The sequence below is a fragment of the Daktulosphaira vitifoliae genome, unplaced genomic scaffold, assembly GCF_025091365.1.
Source record: "Daktulosphaira vitifoliae isolate Bord-2020 unplaced genomic scaffold, ASM2509136v1 Scaffold_4, whole genome shotgun sequence".
Lineage (NCBI taxonomy): Eukaryota > Metazoa > Arthropoda > Insecta > Hemiptera > Phylloxeridae > Daktulosphaira > Daktulosphaira vitifoliae.
Window position 1 is genome coordinate 25,308,513 of NW_026099575.1, and position 17,991 is coordinate 25,326,503.

The 17,991-nt window shown below is 25.1% G+C and overlaps 2 protein-coding genes across 3 annotated transcripts; both read left to right on the forward strand.

The window, feature by feature from the left end:
- The first annotated feature begins 2,111 nt into the window (after nucleotides 1-2,111).
- Nucleotides 2,112-6,135, forward strand: LOC126904838 (trehalase-like). Of its 2 annotated transcripts, XM_050684123.1 has the most exons (10): nucleotides 2,112-2,506; nucleotides 3,049-3,706; nucleotides 3,769-3,893; nucleotides 3,960-4,096; nucleotides 4,164-4,330; nucleotides 4,393-4,594; nucleotides 4,659-4,855; nucleotides 4,913-5,045; nucleotides 5,270-5,355; nucleotides 5,854-6,135. In XM_050684123.1, the coding sequence occupies exons 1-10, from the start codon at nucleotides 2,379-2,381 to the stop codon at nucleotides 5,857-5,859; spliced, it is 1,839 nt and encodes a 612-aa protein (XP_050540080.1). In that variant the 5' UTR covers nucleotides 2,112-2,378; the 3' UTR covers nucleotides 5,860-6,135. The 2 variants fall into 2 exon arrangements, with proteins under 2 accessions (XP_050540080.1, XP_050540083.1); XM_050684126.1 differs by lacking the exon at nucleotides 5,270-5,355 and having other exon boundaries at nucleotides 2,114-2,506; nucleotides 5,854-6,133.
- Nucleotides 6,136-13,214: 7,079 nt separating this feature from the next.
- On the forward strand, nucleotides 13,215-17,654 carry LOC126904839 (trehalase-like). The gene is made up of 8 exons (XM_050684127.1): nucleotides 13,215-13,587; nucleotides 14,228-14,885; nucleotides 14,970-15,094; nucleotides 16,401-16,540; nucleotides 16,605-16,771; nucleotides 16,839-17,043; nucleotides 17,111-17,289; nucleotides 17,373-17,654. The coding sequence occupies exons 1-8, from the start codon at nucleotides 13,460-13,462 to the stop codon at nucleotides 17,496-17,498; spliced, it is 1,728 nt and encodes a 575-aa protein (XP_050540084.1). The 5' UTR covers nucleotides 13,215-13,459; the 3' UTR covers nucleotides 17,499-17,654.
- The last annotated feature ends 337 nt before the right edge of the window (nucleotides 17,655-17,991 follow it).

Below are 17,991 nucleotides of genomic sequence, written 5' to 3' on the forward strand. Positions count from 1 at the left end.
TTTTTTTTATTGGTTTTTCTAGTTAAAGTAAATCATTAAAATTAAATAGATCGGCATATTTCAATTGAGAAATCTTTTTGAACACCAAAAGTTACTTAAAAATGGTTACTATGATTTCTATCTAAGTAATATATTACCATAAAAATGCAAAAAATATTATGGTTTTCTGATGAATTTACTATAAATAATAATTATAAAATTTCCTGACTGCATATAAGTATAATATAATAATAATATCATTTTTTTAATTCTCATAAAATTTTCTATTAATGATGACAATTTTAAACTTGCAAGTTGAGCTAAAAGTCGTGGTAATAACTTTTACCTTTTTTTTTATATATTAATACTCGTTTAAACTAATTATTAATAATATCAAAAATTAGTGGTGATGGAAAAAATCAAATTGTAAATTTAAAATCTACATTTTATTGAAAAATAGGTTTAGAAAAGTATATTTTCGACTCTAATGAAAAATCTTTATGTGTTTGCATTAAACTAGCAAATACTTTATAACTTTTTTATAATTTCTCTGTAAAAACTACAACACTAAATTATCAAATATCAATTTCATACTATATTTAATTTCTATAATAAATATTTATTCATATATTATACTTATAAATCATAGAACTGATAATTAAGAATAATGAAGGAAATAAGAGTTAATTTTACTTTTGGAATAATCCACTAATTTCTTAAAACCAAACACTATCTACAGATTTGCATCGAACTTGATAGTGATTTTATTCACTGTCCGATAACATTGTCTCAACTATGCTGCGTCCACAGTGTGCCGTGACCGTACTGTCCTACCGTTTTTTTTTATACAAAATTAGTTTATTCGTTTAATTATGGGAGATTAATTGCGAGCGAAGTGATCGGCTATGCAAAATAATGGGTCGATTAAAAGTATACCCAATCTAGCATAATCTAAAATGATTTTCCTGGTTTATAGATGCTATATAGACACTTACCTATTATCAAAAATACTTTAACTACATATATTTACTAAAAGCTTAAAGTTAGGAAAGTTTCGTCAGGAAATAAATATTTTTTTTATGATAATTATCATAAAAAGAAATCCTATCATAAAATGGAAAATATTTAAACTATTACATTTTATTACAATACTATAATTAACAATAAACATAAAGTTTTCTAATCTAAAATAATTAGCTAAATAATCAGATGCACGACAAGTTTCTTATGATATTACAAAACAAGTGTATTCAAACAAGTTAGTAAAAATTTTGAATTTACAAATAAGTAATAAAATATAATATTTAAAAATATTATGTAAATAGTTTTCTTTTGAACTTAACTACAAATAAACATAAATTAATAAAATAAATGTTATATAACATTTATATAAATTTAACTTAGTTTGATAAATCAAATTAAGTTAATTAATTATTAAAATATTAATTTTCAAAACCCAAAAGTCAATTAGGGCGATTGAAATTAAAAATAAACAATGAAAAAATAATTGATATTTTTATTTGGTCACTATTAATCAGTGTTAACGAATTATAAATAATAACGAAATCACGTTTATGACAAAAAATTAATTGATATACTTCAAATGTTACACCAAATTTATGTACTTGTAAATATTGTATTTAAATTATTTTTAGCTAGGTTAAGTTTATTTTAAATAAGACAATTATATACTGTAAATGACGAAAAAGCTGTATTATTTGATATATGTCTTCAAATAGCAGACTAAATCTATTTTAAAACTTCGAGACATCCGTAAAAAATTGGTTGAAAATGTTTCCGTTTAGCACACATGAATAAAATCCCATAATTTATGAGAAGAGCTGCAAGGTTGTGCAAAACCAACCTGAATAGGCAGCTAATTTGTTTCCTTATACAATTAATGTCTGAATATACATTATAATACACTAATATACTGAAATAAGTAGAAAATAATAAGATTAGGAATGCAAAAACTGTCAACAAGAACTTTTTACAATTTGGTTAACGTGTGTAAATACCAAGAACACAATAAATATTTTATCTGCTTATATTTGCACAAATTATCGCTCATACAAGGGGTTACCGTACATTATCTACCTAATGAATTATTAGGCAACATTAGCAATAGGTGTAGTGTATAGATAAAGGCCGCGTTTACGTTGGTCATTCGTGCAGTCTGTTCGCGTAATTCCCGCCGAAAATTCGATAATAGTTTAGGAAAGAAATTTAGCTAAGCTTCATTTAATTAACTTAATAATCAATAAAATTTTCTATGATAAAATAAATAATACATAGATATAATATTTATTACATCTTTTATGTAAAATCTATTATGATAAATTTTTTACTTTAAAACGGCTTCTCTATCATACTTGTCATTATTTTTAACTTTCAATACTATGCGGTTTAATTTATTAATCTTGTGCCTGGCACAAGTTTATAATACTCGAGCAAGATCTGTCGATTTTGTATACTTAACGAAAGGATTTTTTCGAAGTGAAAACGGATTACAGCCATCATGTCTAAGGTATTTTTTGATGAGTCGAATGCAGAATAAAAATATAGGTGTTAATTAATAATTCTAACTTAATTATTAAATATATTTGACTAAAATATATGTTTAGTATCTCAATGGCAAAATGTTAATAAAAAAAATATTCTGTGTAATAATTGCTTTTCAAAGGCAATTATTATTCTTTTTATATTAAAAAATTAAAAATTAATAGGACTAATGTTTTTAATTTAATTATTATATCACACCTATAATTTTACATTTACCTTTCTTAAACAGAATCACATTATTTATAAAGAAATTTAAGTGGTCTATAGATCAAATACTTTTTATAACTTTGAAGCAAACTACGTTTTTATACTTATCAGAAATTTTTTTGAGCAACAAAAAAAGAAAAAAGCCGTTTTCTACAAATATTATTAAAATAAATTTGTTTTAAATTTTTATAAAATATGATATAAAAATTGTTTTATCTCAATACTTCTGTAATACTTTAATAAAATGTGTTTATCGTTTTCTGTTGATTATTATTTATTTGTATAATTCTATATTCACAGTCAAATCTATTGCGAGAGTGATCTTTTGAAGGATGTTCAACTGTCGCATATATACCCTGACTCCAAAATCTTTGTTGATAAAAAGCTCAAATTTACCGAATCAGAAATATTGGAAAATTACTCAAAGTTAAAACAAAGTAATAATAATCAAGTTCCATCAAACCCAGAACTACAAAAATTCGTCGATGAAAACTTTGAAGATGGTGATGAGTTAGAAAAATGGATACCTACTGATTTCACTGAGAACCCTTCAATTGTTAATAGGATTCGTGACCCAAATTATCAGAATTGGGCTAAAAACCTCAATCATGTATGGAAGACATTAGCACGAAAAATAAAAAAAGACGTGTACACTCATCCTGATAGATATTCATTAATCTGGGTACCCAACGGTTTTATAATACCCGGTGGTAGATTTAAAGAACTATACTATTGGGATACCTATTGGATCGTCAAAGGATTATTACTATGTGACATGAGACAAACAGCAAAAGGTGTAATTGATAACATTATATCGATGGTAAACGTGATTGGTTTCATGCCCAATGGTGGTAGAGTATACTATTTAAACCGAACTCAACCACCAATGCTTATTTTAATGGTTTTGAGTTATTTTCAGGCTACTAATGATAAAGAATACGTAAACTCTGTTTTACCTGTGAGTATATTATAACGTTTCTCAATAGGAGCAATTAAAACAAAGAAGTATAATATTTACAGGTTTTAGAGGCCGAGTTAAACTACTGGATGGAAAATCGTATGATAAGTTTTGACAAAAATGGTAAAACTTACACCATGGCTCGTTATTATGCTCCGTCGAGAGGACCACGACCAGAATCTTACAGGTAGCTTTAATTTTTATTTTATGCGTGTGATTTAACATAAAATTTATGGTATTTAAATTTTATTAGGGAAGATTACGAAATAGCAGAAACGCTTCAATCAGAAAAAGAAAAAGAAGAATTTTATATTAATATTAAATCTGGAGCTGAAACAGGCTGGGATTTTTCTAGTAGATGGTTTATTAATGCCAATGGAAGTCATGAAGGTCTGATTAAAAAAAAATTATTAAAATAAAATTTAATAAGAACAAAAATTATGTTACTGTTATTTAGGTGGATTGGTTGACGTCAATGCTCCAAGTATTATTCCAGTTGATTTGAATAGCATTTTGCACGTTAACGCTTTAACGTTAAGTACATGGTTCATTCAATTGGGCGATGCTAAAAAAGGAACCGAATACCAAAAAATTGCTGATGATTTACTTATTGGCATTCAAGAAGTATTTAGCTGAACAAATATATAATGAACAGCTGATAGATTTACTTAATTGATACTTCTTAGGTAATGTGGAGGCCAGATAAAGGAGCGTGGTTTGATTGGGATATAATAAACAATAAAAATCGAGAAAGTTTTTACATTTCTAACGTAGTACCATTATGGACAGGAAGTTACAGTATGCCTAAAAAAGCGGTCGCTAGCTCAGTTTTAGGGTATTTAAAAGACCAACACATTATCGAACCTGACTACAGTATAAAATATAATGGTACTATTACAGTTTTAAACATTTAAGCTATTAATCAATCGATTTATATATAATTGATCAACAGGTACACCTACATCTTTATATTCATCATCTCAACAATGGGACTTCCCTAATGCATGGCCTCCTCTACAGGCTTTTATCATTCAAGGGCTAGATAGAACGCAACAAAAGTTAGCACAACAAGTAGCAGCAGACTTAGCCGATGTTTGGCTACGAAGTAACTACAAAGGTTTTTCTGAAAAATCTATGATGTTTGAAAAAGTACTTTTTGATATGTCAATAGTTAGACATTCATTAAAATTATTCTAAACTTTTTAGTACGACGTTTTAGCTTCAGGTGAAACTGGTGCTGGTGGCGAGTATACTCCTCAAACAGGGTTTGGTTGGTCAAATGGAATAGTATTCGAATTTTTGGACCGATGGGGAGATGCTTCCTATGATAAAAAAAATGGTCAGTATATAGATATAAAAAATAGTTCATTATATGTTTTATTATGTCATTTTTAACTCAAATTTGATAAGTTGTATGACGTGCCAATTGATTGCATTGGATTAACATCGACTCTGATTAAATTTATAATAGTATTAAAATAATATTAATAATAAAGTTTGAATTATTTTGTTCATAATCTAAAGAAAAAAACTTAAATGGAAATATCACATTGCTTTGTTTAGGATACTCGAATTCAAATACGACATGCAATTCGTACTTTTGTAAGCTTAAAGGTTTAAAAGACAAAATTCAGTCTTGGTCAAATAATGTAGGTATTCATAGAAAAAAGTAAAAAAATGAATCTACAACACTGGTTAAAGGACACATATCACTATTCTATTATAAACAATTAAAATTATTATTAAAATAGTTACGCATCTTAAGATTTAATTATAAAATCACTATGTATATTTACATAAATCGGCACAATAAAAACATCAAATTACATTCACAAGTATAATTTTTTAACTAAAAAACACTTTCATTTAAAGAAATCACAATTTATAAATTTCAGTTACTTAAAAATGAATTTACAACAATAAAATTTTAATAGTCTAGTCACTTTAGAAAGCATATAACAATGTTATGTTACTTATTAATTTATATATTTATACACTGAACATAATGTTCATAGGCTTTTTTTTGCACTATCGAGAATATGAAATCATCAAAAATTATTTTGTTTTACTATAGAAATTAATTCTATAGTTTGTATTTTAAACTTATTTTTTATTTTTCTCAAAAATGTTTAAAAATGTATTTTTAGAATTAAGAAGGGATGGATAATGTTGGCTATAAGTGGACATCGAAATAATACAACACGTGATGGTTTTACAACTTAACAGAAAAAAATCTGAAAACACAAATCAGTATTAAATTAATATGTTATATATAATTATTATAAATTATACGTATGTATATTGTTTTTCAATCTTTTATTCTTAAAAGATTCAATGTATATTTATTTAAGGTAATATAGTCGAAACAATATTAAAAAGTAACCTTTGTTTGTTATAAAATTTTGTATAAATGAATTCCAATCTAAATTTTAATTTAGTATCAAAAGTAAAATTTAAATTTTATACTATATTAATATAACTTCAATATAACTATAAATCATTTAGTTACCTATTATATTTTTTGTGTAATACTTTTTGTCTATGTAACTCTTTAATACCTTAACGTCATATTCTATATTAAAACTATATTTTAATGTATCATTGCAACTTTATTTGATATAATATGTGAGTGAAATACAAAAAAATGATTTAGTTCAACATACACTCTTTTGTCAAAAAGTTGACATCACTTCAAAATTTTACGTTATTGCTATACTTTTTTTCCATCAAAAAACTCATTTTGCTGATCAGTTATAAGCGATGAAACGTTAGGTGAAAGTAATAAGAGTTGGGAAAAAATATTTTATTCAAATGATAATAAAAATAATTGCATTTTTCTGACAAATTAAGGGATAGCATTAACGTGTAAAAGTGACGCTTTTTGGTGACATGTCATAAAATTTGCATTAACAATGTTACCTTTTTAATAAAATGAGTGATAGGAGAGAACTACATTACGAGAATTTCATAGTTCATTTGACAATGTATAAGATAACTGAATTTAATTGCAGGTTTGAAAAAGATTAATTATAAAACTTACCTATTATAAAAATTTGGTAAAGGAAAAAAAATCGAATAATCTATAAAGTAACCATATAATATTGTCTATTTCATAAAGTATTATCTAACCAAAATGCACATTTTGTTTAAAAATATAACAAGTTAAAGCAAAGATGATAAATACATACAATATTAATTCAAATATTCCAATAATTTCAACAAAAATATACATGAACAAATAATTCAACGTATAATTAAAAACAAAAACTTTTGCATGTATAATAACATGACATTTTAAGTATTAAAATATGATTCATTAATTTTCATGGAAAATTTTCAATAATATTTGTGTTACGTGTTTTTTTAGCTAGGTGTTCGAACGATTACTTCAAACAAAATATAGTATGTAATATATATATGTATATTATAAATGTCTGTAGTATTTTGTAACTAAAAAAGTAAAAACACACATCTAAAATAAAATTGGCAAATAAAATATAGCACCTATAAACAAGTTAGCTTTAAGGTTTTAAAATAGTTCTTCATACCAATGTGTAAATTATATATTTGCTCAAGTTCAAGTTCGTAAGTTGTTTTCTTTAAATTTTCAAAAAAACATTACTATTTATAAAGATTACAAAGTAACACTTTGTCTTAATCAACAATTTAAGACTATACAATGGTTAACCTTGTAAGTTCTTACTATATTCAAATATTCCATTTATTTGAATTCATTTTGTAAAAAAACTTCAGCTTAAATAATTAAAAAAAACGTTTTCGAATTATAAAAGTGTTTTAAATAAATAAATACAACATTTTGCTATCCGTAGTAAAAGAGTGATAGTGGCATCATTAACATATTATTTTTGGAAAAACATATTCATTATAAGAGCTAGTAGGTGTATAAGTAAAACGATTCGATCGTTTAATTTAAAAAGGACAAATGTTAGTAATTTGTATATAAAAATAATATTTAGGAACAAATACTGTCTAAAGTATGTTTAATTGATCAATATATTTTTAATCATACTAAATATAGAATTTTGTTGAACAAACAATTTCAATAAAAAATGCACAAAAGCTCTTAATATTTTTACTAAAAATTAGTAGGATGCATAATTTATTTCTATCAGTAAAATTAACGTTTTTGTTTTAAAAATTAAATGAAAACAATTGAATATCTATAAAAAAAATACTTAAAGACTATACTCAGATCCAGATTTCATAATTTTGGGCTGTAAGCAAATAATTTAGATTTAATACCTAATTAATTATTAAGCGGTCATAATCGTAAACAATTTTTAACATAATTATTTTTAATATAAATTCCACAACTTTTATTTTATTAGAGTAATTAAACTTATAAACTTATTAGTTGTTGATATAATATTATTATTAGTGATGGGAAATATCGAATAGAAACTATCGAATAATTCGATAGTCATTCAAAAAATATTCGAATAGTTTTTAAAACTATTTGATAGTTTATGCTAAAAATAAACTATTCGGTTGTATAAAAACTATTCGATAGTTAAAAATATTCGAAAATGCCCATCACTAATTACTATCCATACTAATAATGTCGGTGGACACTTGATGAATCGTATGTGAAACACTACAGCGTCACAAATAAAGTTTCCAACGCTTGAACACCTTCCATACTGATCGTATATTTTTATGTTTGTTTTAAAATAATGGTCTAAAATATGAACTCGCTGCGCAATACTTATAACTTCTGACTACTGTGGGTTGTTTAGGACAATTATAATAGTCAGTTATTTTCAATTCACGCCAAATGACATTTTTAAATAAATAGATATTATAGTGATATTAGAATCTTATGTAAAAGTTTTATTCATAATATTGTATAAAACAAAATATAAGGTATCAACAAGAAAACTTATTAACCCATCCGGTGACTATCAACATGGAACATATGATGCAAAGGATTATTGTGACCCTATACTGAAAAGACTTCTATGTAAAATCAATAAGTTTTTTTATCAATATACGTCCAATATTACTTTTGTTAAATAAATAGTATTTTTTTTTTTTGTTAATTTAACAAAATATTTGATAGTATGATTAATTTTTTAGTCTTCTAACAAAAATAATGGTTAATAAACAAAAATGCTATGATTCATTAATCAAAAGTTTATTGGACATTTTTGATAATACATTTATTGTTTATACCAGAGGGTTTATTCTACGTAGGAAGTAGTGAGGTAAGGAATACAAAAATGACATCGATAATAAAAATGATAAGAAAGGATTAGGAATACATTGTAGAATCAGGTGCATCAATAGATCCCTTAAGTAAGGGATCTATGAAATGAGCTTTAACATCAGACTGGAGTAAGTTATAGGGTACTTAAAGTGTGCTCCAGATATATAGGATGATTTTTTAATATAACCCACTCAATTACTCGCAGAAAAAAATATTTTTTTTCTAGCCTTTATCCCAACTACTTGGATCAGCCACTCTTTCCTAAAGATCCTAATTATCCTTGTATAGATTTACAATTAAGCTGTTGAAGTGATAAGATGTTGTATGTACTCTGTGCTTGTCAGTTATTAACACATTTTTTATGCGATGCCTAATAATAATAAATGCGATACACCCACCAAATTCTTATTTTCGTTCTGCGCCTTCACTTTTTCAAATTTTATCAACTTTAAAGTCTCTACATTTATCTCAGGATTATAAGTTTCAAGATATTGATAAAAAACTAAGTCATTATGATAGAAACCTTTCTCGTGTTATACTGTTTTAAGTGATATTATTATTACTTTAAAAACATTAAAGAACGAAAATGAATATTGAAAAAACCGAAGTTAGTACTCTTCGGGAAAAGATCAGGGTACTTGGATAAAATATTCATAATAATGANAGATCCAGATTTCATAATTTTGGGCTGTAAGCAAATAATTTAGATTTAATACCTAATTAATTATTAAGCGGTCATAATCGTAAACAATTTTTAACATAATTATTTTTAATATAAATTCCACAACTTTTATTTTATTAGAGTAATTAAACTTATAAACTTATTAGTTGTTGATATAATATTATTATTAGTGATGGGAAATATCGAATAGAAACTATCGAATAATTCGATAGTCATTCAAAAAATATTCGAATAGTTTTTAAAACTATTTGATAGTTTATGCTAAAAATAAACTATTCGGTTGTATAAACACAATTTGAATAGTTATACGATAGTTTAAAATATTTGAAAATGCCCATCACTAATTTTTACTATTATTAATTGTATAATAATTTATTTATAAGTATTCGTTAATTATCTTCTTATTATAATTAAGTATACTTAATAAAAATTTTAGGTAAAACTAATCGAATATTTTTTAAAACCATTCGGTAGCCCATTCGAATAGTTTTTAAAACTATTCGATAGTCTATTCGAATAGTTTATGCCAAAAATAGAAAAAAAAAAAAATTCGGTTGTATAAAAATTATTCGATAGTTTTTAAAACTATTCGATTTTTTATGCTAAAAATAAACTATTCGGTTGTATAAAAACTATTCGATAGTTAAAAATATTCGAAACTGCCCATCACTAATTACTATCCATACTAATAATGTCGGTGGACACTTGATGAATCGTATGTGAAACACTACAGCGTCACAAATAAAGTTTCCAACGCTTGAACACCTTCCATACTGATCATATATTTTTATGTTTGTTTTAAAATAATGGTCTAAAATATGAACTCGCTGCGCAATACTTATAACTTCTGACTACTGTGGGTTGTTTAGGACAATTATAATAGTCAGTTATTTTCAATTCACGCCAAATGACATTTTTAAATAAATAGATATTATAGTGATATTAGAATCTTATGTAAAAGTTTTATTCATAATATTGTATAAAACAAAATATAAGGTATCAACAAGAAAATTTATTAACCCATCCGGTGACTATCAACATGGAACATATGATACAAAGGATTATTGTGACCCTATACTGAAAAGACTTCTATGTAAAATCAATAAGTTTTTTTATCAATATACGTCCAATATTACTTTTGTTAAATAAATAGTATTTTTTTTTTTTGTTAATTTAACAAAATATTTGATAGTATGATTAATTTTTTAGTCTTCTAACAAAAATAATGGTTAATAAACAAAAATGCTATGATTCATTAATCAAAAGTTTATTGGACATTTTTGATAATACATTTATTGTTTATACCAGAGGGTTTATTCTACGTAGGAAGTAGTGAGGTAAGGAATACAAAAATGACATCGATAATAAAAATGATAAGAAAGGATTAGGAATACATTGTAGAATCAGGTGCATCAATAGATCCCTTAAGTAAGGGATCTATGAAATGAGCTTTAACATCAGACTGGAGTAAGTTATAGGGTACTTAAAGTGTGCTCCAGATATATAGGATGATTTTTTAATATAACCCACTCAATTACTCGCAGAAAAAAATATTTTTTTTCTAGCCTTTATCCCAACTACTTGGATCAGCCACTCTTTCCTAAAGATCCTAATTATCCTTGTATAGATTTACAATTAAGCTGTTGAAGTGATAAGATGTTGTATGTACTCTGTGCTTGTCAGTTATTAACACATTTTTTATGCGATGCCTAATAATAATAAATGCGATACACCCACCAAATTCTTATTCTCGTTCTGCGCCTTCACTTTCTCAAATTTTATCAACTTTAAAGTCTCTACATTTATCTCAGGATTATAAGTTTCAAGATATTGATAAAAAACTAAGTCATTATGATAGAAACCTTTCTCGTGTTATACTGTTTTAAGTGATATTATTATTACTTTAAAAACATTAAAGAACGAAAATGAATATTGAAAAAACCGAAGTTAGTACTCTTCGGGAAAAGATCAGGGTACTTGGATAAAATATTCATAATAATGATAACATAGACGACATCATCAATGAAACACAGGATCAAATGCATAAAGCTCGTAGTATAATAATTTACAATATACCTGAAGACGATAACAATAATCCCATTCAGATCTCAAATAATATCATTGCATCACTAAATGCTAAAGTTTCTATTGTCCGTACTAAACCTTTAGGCACGTCAAAAATTACTAAATGTCGTCCATTACTTGTAGAGTTTAAAGATGTTCGTGATGTTATTATGATTTTAATTAATACTGATTAATGAGTAGCTAGTTGTTTTTTTATGACATTGCTATTTACAGTTGCGTAGGGTTTACTGTCAATTATGACGTTATCGACAGATATTCTAAAAGTATTGAAGTTTATAAGTCACGATGTTATGTCAACACATATAAATACACCAACTTGCAAAACAGAAAGCTTATCTTTCGATAAAGTCATAATTTGTAACAAACGTAATCTATGAATAGCGGCGTTGTAAAAAAAAATAAACTACCGATTAGTATAATCCTTCGACTTTGTTTTTATAACGTAGAACGGATTAACTTTAAAAGTATTACATATTTTATAATTAATCGAGATCAATATATAACAAAAAAGTAATTAAAATTGTTTTTATTCTGCAAATAATTGAAAGGATTATGATAAAAATGTCACTCTATATAGTTATGGTTTTGTTCAGGCAATTTAAGTAAAAAAACAGCCAAGAATAAAAATCTATTTTAAACGCGATTCAGAAGAGGTTGATCTTCAGCAAGTTATAGGTATATTATACAACCATATTCAACACAAAGAACAAACTAGTGAAAAGTACAGGTAATGCAAGTATGCCATAGACTTAAAAAGCTTGAAGTTTTATAAAACTAACTTCTAATTGTCTACCAACGGTGAATCAGTGTGGTAACTAAATAAAATGAAAAGAAGTAATAGATAACAAGGTGTTGGATAATAGATAATCACTATAGGAGGGTGCCATTTAAAAAATAAAAACGAAAAATAGATAAAACAAGACCTAGAAAAAGTAATAACATAAACATTTAAACGGCTGAGAAAGAAATCATAACTATATAACCCAGTTATAGTATAATTGAGTTCTTCTTGAAAGAGCAGACAATTTACCATAGACTTAATATGATTAAACCATCGGTTTAAATCATAATAGTACAAACTTCAACATTTTAAAGTACAAGAAAATAAAATATAAAATTGAAGTTCATTTTTATAACCTATTAAGCTACTGAACGTTTTGTTATTGTGTTACTATATTATTACTAGTATAATTCAGAAAATAACGTGAGAAATTGTTGTATAATTGACAGATAATAATAAATTATAAGTGGCGATAATCAAGTAGTTTTTCAGCAAACAATAAGCAAAATAACGATAGTTATTATTCATTTACTGATTTTCATTCAGACAATAGAATTAATGAATAAGAAACATACTTATACAAAAAAATGACTTGTAAAGAGTTAATTTGCTTCTACTCTATTTTTTTTTCGTAGATATTTAATATTGAATCTTTTACAATTTTAACATATATATAAAACATAACAAATAAGTGAAATATTTTTGTATTAGTTGTAACTAACCGCTATATGATAGATGAAAAGTAAAAATTAGTAGTTTGTAGGATTTTACACGTTGCTGAAGTCAAATTATAAAATTGTAAAAATCATTTAAGTATATATTTTATATTTGTAAGTTTTAATTTTAATCAATATTACGTTAGAATATGTCTTTACGTATTCCGTTATGTATTTTTTTTTCATAACAATTTTTTGTTTGTTGAGTATTCAAATTAAATAAAATTGTATTAAATCATTAATTATTAACTGTTTTCAAATAATGAATAATATAAATACAATTTTATACTTACTACAAATATGGAATGTATTTTCTATCAGCAGAACCAATATTTTTTTGAAAAATGAGTTATTTCCTACAAACAATACGTTACTGCCGTCATGTCAAAGGTACATAAATATACTTTAATCAAAACAAATGAATATTTTAAATGAACTGAAATTTGTATTTTTAAACAGAATTATTTTAGAAAAATAGTTGTATAATATTTGTAATTCTATAATTATAATTATGAATAAAAAATTTTCTTTTAAGTAGTAGTATAATTACTTAAATTATAAATTTTAAAAAAATTAGTTATATTGATATAAATTGATATATTTTAAATGGAAAAATATATAATTAACTAGCTTAAAGTGTACATATTAGTGTAATTAAGAAAATTACTATTTGATAATAACTTATGAACAATTTTTTTTAACTGAGCGGAAGAAAGTGTGTATAAGAAATGTATGGTGATAAAAATAAATCGAACTCGCGTTTTATCTTTGTTCATTATTTGTAAAGTGTTAAAAACTTCTAAAATACAATCGTTTTTCTAAGGAATCTCACTTTAAATGATTTATTATAGAATATTACATTTTACGGGTTAAAAAATGTTGTGAAGTTCTAATTTAATTCAATTATAATTAAGCAATATCTTATGCTTGACAAAAATAAGATGAAAAGTAGATAATATCAATAATTAAATTTCTTAATAGTATTTAAGTATTAAATATTTAATTAGTTCTATTTTGAATGTCCTTTCAGTAAAGTATTCTGTGACAGTGACTTTTTACATGATGTCCAGATGTCATCTATATTCCCAAGTTCAGAGACTTTTTTTTTTAAACAGATGAAGTTTACCGAATCAGAAATTTTGAATAAATACATGAAACTTAAACAAAGCAATAACATGCAAGTACCGTCTAATAAGATCTTACGAAGTTTTATAGATGAAAATTTTGAAAATAGTGATGATATTGAAAAATGGACTCCTACTGATACAACAGAAACCCCATCAATTCTTTATACAATTTATGATGAAAATTACAAACAGTGGGCTGAAATTCTAAATAAAGCGTTAAATGTTTTGGCGTATAAAATTAAATATGATGTAAAAATTCATCCAGATAAGTATTCGTTGATATGGTTGCCCAACGGGTTCATCAAACTAAACAACACTTTGAGAGAACTTGATTTTTGGGAAACTTATTGGGTCGTAAAAGGACTTTTGTTATGTGATATGAAAAATACAGCCCGAGGAATTATTGATAATTTAGTATCAATGGTGAGCAGATTCGGTTTTGTGCCAAGTGGTGCTAGAGTATTCAACTTGAGTAGATCTCAACCACCAATGCTTATTTTAATGGTATTGAATTACTATCAAGACACAAAAGACTTTAAATACGTAAAATCTATTTTGCCTGTAAGTAAATTACTTTTCGATAGAAGATTATAATTTAGATTAAAATAAAAAATAAAAATAATTTTTTTTTTAAACCTTTATCAGGAATTAGAAATCGAACTTAAATTCTGGTTAGAAAATAGAATGACAACATTTTTAAAAAATGGAAAATCATATAGAATGGCTCGATATTACGCACCTTCCAAAGGACCACGACCAGAATTCTATAGGTATTCGTAATATATTGTTTTAAAAATTAAAGAAAATGATTTTTGTGTTACAAAAATCTTTTAAATATTCAAATACTAGTTAATAATCATTTTTCGTCTATTAAATTATTTAAATTAAGATTCGAACAAATTTCTCTTACACGGAGAAACGTTGAAATTTAAATATTTTCGAAAAATAGTTTAAGATTAAAGCATATTTTATATGAGTGTCTATCTATTAAAGGAAAATTCGTTCGTTAAGAATAACCCACACAATATAAATACAACCGTATGTTGTTTAATTGATGTACTTATCACATATCATAATATCTATTAGTTATTTAAGTTTTCCCGAGAAATATATATGAGATATCCAAATGTTCGTTATATTAGCATCGTGGATAGTCGTTCTCATTATCTTATAGCTATTTACAAGGCTAGACATAAACTAGTTTACAAGTTTGAATGGAAGTAGTCTAAGTTATGTTTTTTTTCTCGAGTGGCGGTTATATTGGTTCACTTAAGCACGAAATTGTGGAACCCAATAAGAATAATTCTTATTTATGAATTAATTTATTAATGTAATATTTTTATTATAAATTTTATTTAAAACACTTTTTCATATATCCAGGAGTTTATGCAAAATCCTATAACAACTAAGAAAAACAATATTTTGCATTGTCTACGAATTATTTTGTTATGAACGTTTATCCCGATAAATAATTAATGCTAAAATAAAATTATTTGACAATAATTTTTTATAAATTAAATTTTCTATCGAATAACAAACAAGTATTTTTTTATATCTATAATATCAAAAATATATGTGTAATAAACAACGTTTCTACTCATTCTAATAAAGAAATAATATTATATTTTTATATTTATGAGGCTTCAATTCGTATTATATACATACACAAATGAACATAGTAGTAAAAATTCGTTTTTTATAAAAAACAATTTTAAAGGCGTTTTTGTTTTTAAATATTCTAATTATCATGTATTTAAAAAATATTATTGAAGTAAATCATATTAGTAAGATCAAAATGTTTGAAAAAACATGTTTTAGCGAAAGATAATGTTTCTTTAAAATGTATAGCATAACTAGAATGTTAAAGTAGTTTTCTTATATTACATAAGTAATTTTATTATATTTAGTATTTTTTTTTCTTATAAAAAACATATTTTTTGCGGTCTACGAATAAAAAAAAAGTCAAAATAATACTTGATTATTTATTTATGTTATTATTTAGATTTAATAAACTATGTATTTATAGTAAAGGTTATTTTTTCTTATTATTAATTAACACTAACACTATGCTTTTAGAGAGGATTATATTGCAGCCCAGACATTTCAGAACGAAAAAGATAAAGATGAATTTTTTTTAAATATAAAATCAGCAACTGAATCTGGTTGGAATTTCTTTAAGAGATGGCATACCCAGTTAAATGCAAGACATCTATTTAGTATGCATATTTTTCATTAGTATTACAAATTTAAATCTTAAATCAATGGTCAGTATAATTCTAGAAAATATAACTGAAATTGAAACTTCAAAAATTGTTCCTGTTGATTTAAACAGCATTTTACAAGTTAATGCGTTAACTTTAAGCAAATGGTTTGATATGATAGGCGATAACAGAAAGACAATTAAGTATAGAGCTATATCCCTTATGCTTTTAAAGAGCATACAAGAAGTATGTATAAGGATACATTTTTTATTTAAGATAAACAATTTTATTTTGAAAAGAATTATTACTATAGGTAATGTGGAATCCTGAGATCGGAGCATGGTTTGATTGGGATGTGATGTACAATCAAAGTCAAAATAATTTTTATGCTTCTAATATTATTCCACTATGGACTGAAAGTTTTAGAATGCCAAAAAAATTGGTGTATACTGCCGTATTAAACTATTTAAATAATAACAATATTATTGAAGAATCTGATTATACCATTAATGATTACAGTAATAGAAATAAATTAAACGAGTTAATTAGAGGAATAAATAATATTTGCTGGTTTTCATGTTTTAGATATCCATGTTAATATGAGTTTTCGACTTAATAGTAGAGATTATCTAAATGTGGGATCTCCTTTACAAGCTTTTGTTATTGAAGGATTTAATCAACTTGGCCGTCCAAGTGCAAAAGACAAGGCTAAAAAAATGGCTAAAGTTTGGTTAAGAAATAGTTACAAACTTTTTTTTGAAAATGTAAGCAAATTAAATATGTTAATATATTTTAACTTAAAATACAATCACATTTATGTAATGAATAAACAATAAATATATTTCAGCGAGAAGTATCTGAAGGAGAAAATAGCGATGACGATGAATATGATTTTCTGACTGGCTTTGACTGGACTTATGGCCTAGCTTTAGAATTTTTAAAAATTTGGGGCGATGTAGCAACTTATGAATAAATACATTAATTTCTGAATGAATAATAATTACTAAAACATAGTTCATTAATAGTTTTGATCTAATAGCTATCATAGGTAAAATAATATGACATAATACCATTCAGACTTCGTAATATATTTAAAACATATATTAAATGAGTTAATTTCATACAAATATTTAAGTTAGTCCATTTATACCCTAACTTGAATTTATAGGCGATATGTTTTAAGGTCTAATAATTATAATAACTAAAACAGTATGATAAGATATTATCAAACACATTTAAAAATAATACGCTTTAAGCAAAAAATATTGTTCGTTGATAATCAGCACTGATTTTCAACGATAAAATATTTTACCAGTCGTCATTTCAGATTTTATTGAAATGAAGCAAGTTTTTAACCGGCCAACATTTCACAAAGACGCTTGCAGTTCATTTCCTAACAATTTAACCCGACTATTCTTTATATAAAAGTTATCATGATAGAACTTTTAGAATCAAAGAAAATTATA

Excerpts from the sequence above, each read along its gene's own strand:
- LOC126904838 (XM_050684123.1), top strand. The coding sequence starts at position 2,379 with ATGCGGTTTAATTTATTAATCTTGTGCCTGGCACAAGTTTATAATACT. Across the intron at positions 3,894-3,959 it reads CCACGACCAGAATCTTACAG|GGAAGATTACGAAATAGCAG; the intron begins GTAGCTTTAATT and ends AAATTTTATTAG. Across the intron at positions 4,097-4,163 it reads TGCCAATGGAAGTCATGAAG|GTGGATTGGTTGACGTCAAT; the intron begins GTCTGATTAAAA and ends ACTGTTATTTAG.
- LOC126904839 (XM_050684127.1), top strand. The coding sequence starts at position 13,460 with ATGAATAATATAAATACAATTTTATACTTACTACAAATATGGAATGTA. Across the intron at positions 14,886-14,969 it reads ACGTAAAATCTATTTTGCCT|GAATTAGAAATCGAACTTAA; the intron begins GTAAGTAAATTA and ends AACCTTTATCAG. Across the intron at positions 17,044-17,110 it reads TTATACCATTAATGATTACA|ATATCCATGTTAATATGAGT; the intron begins GTAATAGAAATA and ends TTCATGTTTTAG.